General features: G+C 41.7%; 1 protein-coding gene across 1 annotated transcript in view; it reads right to left on the bottom strand.

Annotated features, from left to right (window-relative positions):
* LOC109966549 (receptor-type tyrosine-protein phosphatase delta) overlaps window positions 1–8,630 on the bottom strand; it is a 322,783-nt gene that overhangs the window by 1,500 nt on the left and 312,653 nt on the right. The window contains 6 exon segments of the mRNA XM_020611458.1: window positions 882–1,030; window positions 1,280–1,406; window positions 1,596–1,774; window positions 2,790–3,075; window positions 8,054–8,208; window positions 8,318–8,437. Of these exon segments, the coding sequence (XP_020467114.1) occupies window positions 882–1,030; window positions 1,280–1,406; window positions 1,596–1,774; window positions 2,790–3,075; window positions 8,054–8,208; window positions 8,318–8,437 (1,016 nt within the window).

The raw sequence follows: 8,630 nt of genomic DNA, 5'->3' as shown, positions 1-8,630 counted from the left end.
CTGTCACTGCAAACTGAAGTGAAACTAGAGTTATTTTGCAGCCAGCTAACCCATGGAAGTTGCATGTGACCAGTTCCATCATAATGATCCACACTTTCATGGGTCTTACATTGCAAGTCACCATTCTTAATTAAAAAAAAAAAAACCTGAGAGCACAGATGCCAAGTTAAAATTATAAGACTTTTTTAAATAAAGATGGCTGTCATTTTACCTGAAAGTATTACACACGAACACTAGCGATGCTAATTCCTTTGATGTGCTACCCTCGACAGGGTGCTTGGAGAATCGACTCTGAGGGTGTGCATTACTTAAGTGATATTGTATCCCCTTGATAAGGAAAGCAATCCCGTTGACGAGACAGTGTAACATGCACTACAAAGGAGGGAGCCTGCACCATTTCTCTGTGTAAGTCTTTGATGGAATTAAAAACTCTGGCAGCTCCTTGCTTCCAGCACCACATTTGTTTTTACACACTGACGTGTGTCATGATTGCCGCACATTTATATTAATGCTTATGTTACACTTAAGGCCATAGTTTGGTATAAACAAGTATTTGATACAATGCCAGAATTCTGAGCTAATCACCACTGAAATGTTAAATCCAGGCAGTGTTCACTAGCTGACACATTTAACATCACTGAAACCTTTATCTTGCTCATCATGAAATTGCATTTTGGGATGTCAGAAATTAAAATAGTCAATTGAATGCAGCAGCTTTTTATGCTGCTTTATTCTTTATCCCAGTGAAAATTATTTATTTAACTTGTCCATTTCCCATGGACAGGTCACAGCCCAGAACAATTCCACCAAAACAAACTGTAAACAACACAGATTTTACAGTTCCATTCCCACAGCATCACATTTTGATCTTTGACCTTTGTTGTTTGCAACAACGTGTTCTTACCCTGGCATCGGTCACTTTGAACTCTCTCAGGATGTACTGGGGCATGTTATATTCGGCCATGGGATCCACTACAAAGTACTGGTATCTGGCTGACCTCTCTGCTGGCCAGTACTGGTGGCATTTTTCCTGTAGAATGAAAAAACATCACAATGAGCCACAACATACCAGCTTCACAGAGCTCGTTCCCAGATTAAATTTTTTTTTAACAGGTACAGGATTCAATTCATACTTCATATACTACTAGGAAGCGTGGTTTTGGATGAAACTATGGATGGTATTTCATATAGAGCTGGTTGTAACATGTGCCTCTGTGTTATGTAGCCAGACAAATAAGGTTGATGCCAAAACTAAGAGAGAAAATAAGCATATGCTTACCCTGCCCATTTCTCTAAGCTTGGTGAGCATAACAACAATAGTAGAGTTGTGCTCCCAGAGCATTCTCCAGAAGTCTTCTGTGGTCTCTGCTAGAGGTCCTTGTGTGGCAACGTAGGCTTTCTGTTGCCTGTGGGGAACAATTGCAAACACAATGAAAAAGGTGTAACAATTTGTGTGGATATACACACTTTGACTGTGAATAGTGTGAAGATGAAATAGAGATGTAGACAGAGCCGTATTTGCTTATTTTATGTTATTTTTAATATGGAGTGTTGCATCTGCTTTGTAATGGGTGTGAGAGTACGTGCACATTTACCTGTAGCCATCAATGAAGCTGGCATTGATGTAGTCTGAACCCTCAACTCCTCGAATGGGCTGAAGACACACTCGTGTGGACTCGTATGGCATTATGTTAACAAGGCGGTTCTTGAACTTGTTGCAGGGGAGATTGGCACTGATGAATCGTGATGTATGGGCTTTAGTGTTGGCTAAACGCTGCAGGGGAGAAAGAGAAGAAGAGAGATCTTTGAGGATATTCATACCAGGCAAAGAGCACTGACAATCTGGTTATTGTATGTCCTTGGGTACCGACATTGAGGCATAATAAGCGACACATAGTGGGTGACAGAATTTGTACTATAATGGCTCATAGTGAACTGTGGTTGCATACTATTTCATAAAGTATGAAAGGGGCATTAAAGTGATTACTATCACAGCTTGCTTTTGCCTGAATAAAGCATGTTGTAAGATAACACTAATATCATTGTATGCAGTGCGGTGGCATTTTGTGTAGCAGCCCTCAGAAAACAGCAGCAATAAGAACACGAAATAAAGATTGTTATAATGAAACGACAGGGGAGTGGATGCTAAAACGAGCCTGGAGTATCCACAAGTGCAGTGTAATCTATCCTGTTTATCATCTCTAAGTGGACTCAGTATCAATCACAGAGCGAGAAAGTAGGTGTGTGACAAGCAAAGCAATACCATAAATGCAGCAACATCACACACAGCAAAAAATCTGATAAGGTTGGTTGAGCCTCTCATTGTAAATATGGAGTATATTGCTCAACTCCCCTCTGGCAACTGATCTGTGGTGGGAAAAACTCGTGTTTGGTGTTTTCATGTAAACCAAGACCCTTGTTAGTCAAGGAAAAAGAATTATGGGAAAGTGGAAACCAAAAGAGGCAATTTATCCTCTTTTGGGTTACACAAGTGAATCAGCTAACGGGAATAACGAGGAAACCACAGGCCCCATGCTGTCTAGCATGCCTAATGGGAACTGGAAAGAGTTGCGTTATACTGGGAATGGTCAATCATTGACGCTGGGGCCTGCAAGTGATGCGGAAGATGGGATGCCTGTGAATTCTTAATACATATTACAGCGACTTGTAGCACTTTACATCAAGTGTGGTTTGCAATATTCAGATTATGCTGTAGGAATTTAAGGCTAAGACGGTGCCTGACCCCAACTGTTTTGTCCACTGTGTTGGCTTCAGTAAACAGTTTGTACCTTGAACTCAAGTTCCATGCCGGTAACATTCTCTCCACCTTCTATCTGTGTCAGTTTCTGGATGTAGGCATAGAGGTTTCTGGCGGGCACTTCTGTGGTGCCACAGTTGACAGCCTCCTGGAGCGCGTCATGTATGAAGACGTACTGGTCTTCTGTCTGCACCATGTAGTTGCGTTGGGCACGCATTAGCGTTACGTGCCCATAGATGTCAACAGTCTTCTCATGTTTGATACGTTCCAGCATGGCATCGATCACGATGAAGCAGCCTGTGCGTCCCACACCAGCACTGCAGACACAGAGATGACAGAGAAGGAAAAATGTCTTTAGGTGTTCTCAGTAGTGGCTGTACTAGAAAGGTTGTGTCCATTGTACAATTCACAAACTTTATGGAAAAACTAAATAGTTTGAGCTTCTTTATCTTAACCTTGGCTACACCAGTCTGCATTTGCTCTCCAGTGATAGAAGTGAGGAGCAGTCCAGTGGAGGGAGAGATGTCTTTTCTAAACATGAACAGTAATTTGAAGAACTCCCTTTTTCCAGTGATGAGGCCAAAAGATGAATTCTCCGTGCAAAGTTTGCTGCTGTAGGATGTACCGTTTGACGTGGAGAGTAATTAAATCTGAAGTGGCACTGTGTGGAGGAGAGGGCTTGGCAGTCGCAGCCTTCAGCAGGCTCATTGCTGGCTTTGCCATCTAGTCTCTCCCCTCTGGACTTCATCTGTGCTCTCCAACCCATCAGAACTAATCACTTATGCAACAGCAACATTTAACCTTTATCTCATAGTTCTGAAAAGTGCTCCTACAACAAATGCTCCAACAAATATGGATAACACAGTCAAATTTTCAGAGTAGGGTTTTGTTAATGTGCCACAAAACTTCTGAAGTACAGCTGACTTCAGTTAATGCCACTGGATTAGCACTGTGTGCCTAAATGGCATAAAAGCTTTAGAAGAGGCACTGAAAGGCAGGCCTCTTCATTAGGATTCACATCTGCACATTTTCACATTTACCTGTTAAAAAAAATACACAAGTGAAAGAAGCACTGACAAAGAGGATGTTGTACTGTTGCTTTTTGACCTCTTCTTGGAGCCCAGCTTGAGACGTGTTGTATACATGTAGCCATCCTTTTCAGACTGCTGGCAGTGTAAAACTGCTCACCCCTGCACATGAAGTTTCAACAATGCATGCCTCAGCACAGAGGATGTTTTCTGATGACAGTTTATTTACTGTGGGGTGACAGGGTGGTGTTAAATCTTGTTTGTTAACTCTCCACTCACCTTCTACAAACCACAGCACTGATAAGACAAGTCCTTGAACTTGGCTCTCCAGAGTAAATAGGTTATTAAATCTATTCAGCTGACATGCCTACGAGGTGTGAGCTATGCTCTTCTCCTTCTGATGGAGCATTTGTTTTTCATTTGCTCTAAGGAACAGGGAAAGGGTTGGGAAGGAAGACTCAAAAGGGAGTGAAGTTAGTCCCCGGGGCCAAGTCTGGTTAATGTGCCATGTTGCATTGGAATGGTGCAGCAAATGGAATAAAGATGCATAAGGGAGTCACTGGCTTTAACAAAGGATCTAATGATAATTTTCAAAATGGCTGACATTGGCTAAATGAGACTGAACTCTCTTTTTTTTTTTTTCTTTCAACAAAACTCCACAGCTCCAGGGAGATTACAAATGTGCACGTGAGTGAAACAGAGAATCGGTCTCTGAAGAAATGTGAAAGTGACTTGAAGAATGAGTCACTTCCAGGTTTGTTTGCGAGGACGCAGAATGCGGAAGAGAATGTTCCCTTAACCCCAGTTGTTGCCAATTTGAAAACATTTTACAGTGCAGACCTGAGTGTGGGAGAGTGATGACCTGTGAGAGAGTAAGTGACAGTGACAGCACTAAGCTAGAGAGGTGAAGAATGAAGAATGGGGGAGAGAGGTGAGGAGAAGGAAGGTAGTTGTCATGCAGGGTGCTTCCCCTTATTTTGGCATTGTGTAGTTCTCAAGTTGTTTTTGAAAAGACTGAGCTGCAGGAATGTATGTTAACCATACATTTTCCTTAAGTAATATTCCTTTACGAACAATCGATGGTGCACGTGTATGTGATTGGTGATGCAGAAAGCTGTCGGTACATTTGGCAGTTGAAGGGGAGCTGGCGGACTGACGGCACTAATGACCTGACATTGCCTTTTCAGCTAGTCAAGACCAGCTGCTTTGAATGTCGACACACATTAAGTGTTAGATGCTTTCCAGGAGTTTAGGGAATAGGAGATGGAGAAGAGAGCGTGCGGTGTAAAATACAGCTGCAGCGACTCTTGAGAAGATAAAGCATGAGCAGCAGAGAAAGCAATTACATACGTATTGTTACCAAATCTCTTGCTGTCAGCTAACTTGTTACCATTTCCCTTCTCTGCCTATTGAACACACAAATTCAAACTCACCAGGATCACTGTGTAGCTGTTGGGCCCGATAGTAATTTTAGTCTTTTGCATATATGAATACTTAACAAAATATGGAAAATACAAAAATTCACTGATTTGCACCTTGGAGATGTAGAATTTTGTTCTTTCACACAGGCTTTACCACTTCACAAACTAGTGGCGAGTTGTGGCTGTTGATCCTTCAACAGTAGCATGTAGCTATGCCATGATGACAGGGAGGTGGAGGTTTGCAGCAGTAATCTGAGCTGTCCCTTTCCTTCCTTTTATTAGAATCGATATTGTTATTTGTTGTGTGGTAAGTGTGTAATGGAAATGAGGAGACGTGGGCATGTTAAGTTTTTTCACCAGTGTACCAGGTACTGTGCGCCCCCGTGGTAATAAAGTTTCCTGAAGCCAGATTTAAACTTGTGCTTCACTGCACGTATGGGAACGTGCATCTTGTCATTCAAAGACAGTTGCATAGCTGTTGCATTTATACCTGTTCTAACTAGGGGGCGCTCAAATAGCAAAGTACAGAAAAGAAGAAGTCTGGAAATGAGAGATTTTGAGCCAGGCTCAAAGATGTTAGAGTTTTCATCCTAGAACTGGTGTTATGCCACTTTATTGCTGATATTTTTTCAGGTGAGGAAGTAACAATTTAGACTGAGAATAGGTGGCCAGTCTAGCCAAGTAATGTCGTTTGCTCCGACCTTCTCAGAGATGCAAGTACCTGCTAGTGGACAGAATCGGGTCAGCCAATCAGTATACATGATTCGCAGACCCGCACAGCACATAGTTGAGATTTGGGAGGCGTGTGCATCGGGTTGTCTGTACCCATCAGCAACCTACGTTTACCCGTAAACCGCTTTGTTGGTATGTGTCATTGCCTTTGCGTAGTTACGGACAAGTCTAAAATGAGCACAACACTAAACTTTGTGGTATATGATGGCTTTGATGGTCAAAGTGGTGAAGCCAGTGCTAAAGAATGACCCCAACCAAATCTTGTATGGAAGAAAAGCAGTGTTGCACTAACCGCCATGAAGTCAGCTGGTTGTGATCAGGTGTGGTCTGCTATAATTGTGACCACACTCGTTCTTCACTCTGTTTTGCTTGCATGCAGGCAGTTTGTGTGTGTTGTTCATAACCAACTTAATTGAAAGCAGTTACAGCAGCTAAGACTGAATTTGTATTATGCGCTGGCTACCACAATGATACACAGTAGTAGAGAACTACTAACGCTTCTCTCAAATCTATAGGGCTGTGTGAAATGTTGAACACTGGAAAGACTGGTGTCTAACATTAGGTGAACATCATTCTAAAGATAAAACGTGATAAACAGTCACTGCTAATTTTCTTACATCTGTCATCAAGATTCAAATTTGTGCAAATGAAATCAATTATATGGATTCTCCAGTGATGCGTATGGCATAAACATACATTATAAATTTAGCTATAGTGCATAGACACTTGTCTGATCATCATCTTTTAGTGGGTAAGAGGTTGAATGGTGTGAGGACCTGGAGGGCCCATATTCTGCAGATACTGACGGTGATAAATGAACGTTTATAATTAGTGATTTATAAAGAATGGGAATGGTTTACAGATAATTTTGAGCAGTTCTGAGCTGTCATAACTCTAAGAAAGAAATCTAGAGCCCTTAATCGCTTATTTTTATGGCTTAATGGTCTTTGTCTAAGGGATGTGCATACATGATAAACTGCAATCTTTTGTGCACCAAACTAATTAGTCATCCACTCAAGAAACTGTGCCATGCAGTTAATTATGGGCAGTAAAAGTCTTGTTTTTAGCTTGTATTAAAGCCTTTTTGTGGTGCATAATTTTCTTCAGCAAAGTAAAACCTCTGTGCTGGTTTTTACAGTACAATTTATCTTTATCTACATTATAGAAAACTGTAACATTGCTTTGAAAGCATGCAACTACAAAGGATTCCTCAATTGTGGTCAAACATGAAGTGAGGAAATGCCTCTTAAAAGGGTTGGAGCTTGGAAATGACTGCATCTAATAGGGAGCCAGGAGAATTAAAGCATCCATCTGCAGACTGACATTAATTCCTGCATTCTGCTTCACTGTAGTTTGAATTTTCAATTTGAAGTTATTCAGCAACTAGCTATAATTAACTTCGGCAAGTGGCAGTTCTAATTCCTCAGTAATCCCTTTTCTTTTTGTCATATCTGACAGAAGTTTGTATCTGTTACACTCACTATCACAGTTTCTTTGTTTGTTTTTTTTTACTGTTTTTTCTTTCCTGTTCACTCACTCGATTCCTCTGTGCACACCCTCCGATGACTCCCCGAGTTGAGAGGAGCCAGAAGTCTCTGCTGTATTTTTGTGCCTCTCTGCTGGGAGTCTGGTCGCTTCTGTAGCTGAGTGAAGTGAAGCTGGTGTGGAAGTGGAAGTTATTTGTTTCAGATGCAGTAACCCAAGGGATAAGCCAAGAACTTGTGGGCTGCTGATATGCGACATGCTTGTGGTGTAGCGAGGAAAAACGTCAGGGCCATGCGTGTTTGTGTGTCAGTGTGTGGGAGGAGATGTTTAAGTTTGCTGAGGGCAATGTATTGTGATGTTGAAAACACCTTCAAATTTAAAGTGCCTTCTGTGAAAGCTAGTGGGCTGATTTCCTTTGGCTACAGTGGATCAGTTTAATTCCTTTCAGCTGATGTCATTTAGCCCACATTTTTTCTTGTCATGTCTGATCGCTTCCAACAATTGCTAGGAGTACATGACTCATGTGTCTTATCCTCTGTATTAATATTTTCATAACAACAAATGCAGAGAAAAAATAAATTTCATGCTATGGGATTTTTTTTTTTGTGTGAAAACATGTTATTTCTTACCTGCAGTGTACCACCATGGGCCCCGCATCTGGAGGATTGCAAGCTTTGACTCGCCTCAGGAAGGCCAGGAACGGAGTGGGATGCTCTGGTACTCCGTGGTCTGGCCAGGCTGTGAATTGGAACTGTCTCACCTCTCTCTTCTCACTGGAGCCATTCTGAACATGAAGATGGAGGAAGGTAAGTGACCACTCAGTTAGTCTCATCTCAACTACCTGGCAGCTATTTGGATGTCTAAGTAGCTAGTCTAAACAAATAGCATCTTACTTTAAAAAGTGCAAATGTCCTGACACAGTATGTGGCCAGCTCTACTGTGTCTAGCAGTGTCACTTGGATGAGACCGTAGGTTTCTGTCCCTCGTGTGGGCCAGTACTGGTCACACTTCACCTGCGATTGAGAGAAATATCACATTAGACGAGGGCTGTGTGTGAACTCTTTCTCCTTTTATAATTAAGAACAGATGAGTCTGGATTAATTTTTCCTCAATTTTATATCTTTTATCCATTTGAGGTGTTTTTACAAGATATGTGTCTTAACAGCACCTTGCTTCACATTCAGTTATCCACAGAGACAGTTAACA

This window comes from Monopterus albus, unplaced genomic scaffold (assembly GCF_001952655.1).
Source record: "Monopterus albus unplaced genomic scaffold, M_albus_1.0 scaffold113.1, whole genome shotgun sequence".
Classification (NCBI taxonomy): Eukaryota; Metazoa; Chordata; class Actinopteri; order Synbranchiformes; family Synbranchidae; genus Monopterus; species Monopterus albus.
The sequence above is the reverse complement of the archived record's forward strand: the minus strand, read 5'-3'. Positions and strand labels throughout refer to the sequence as shown.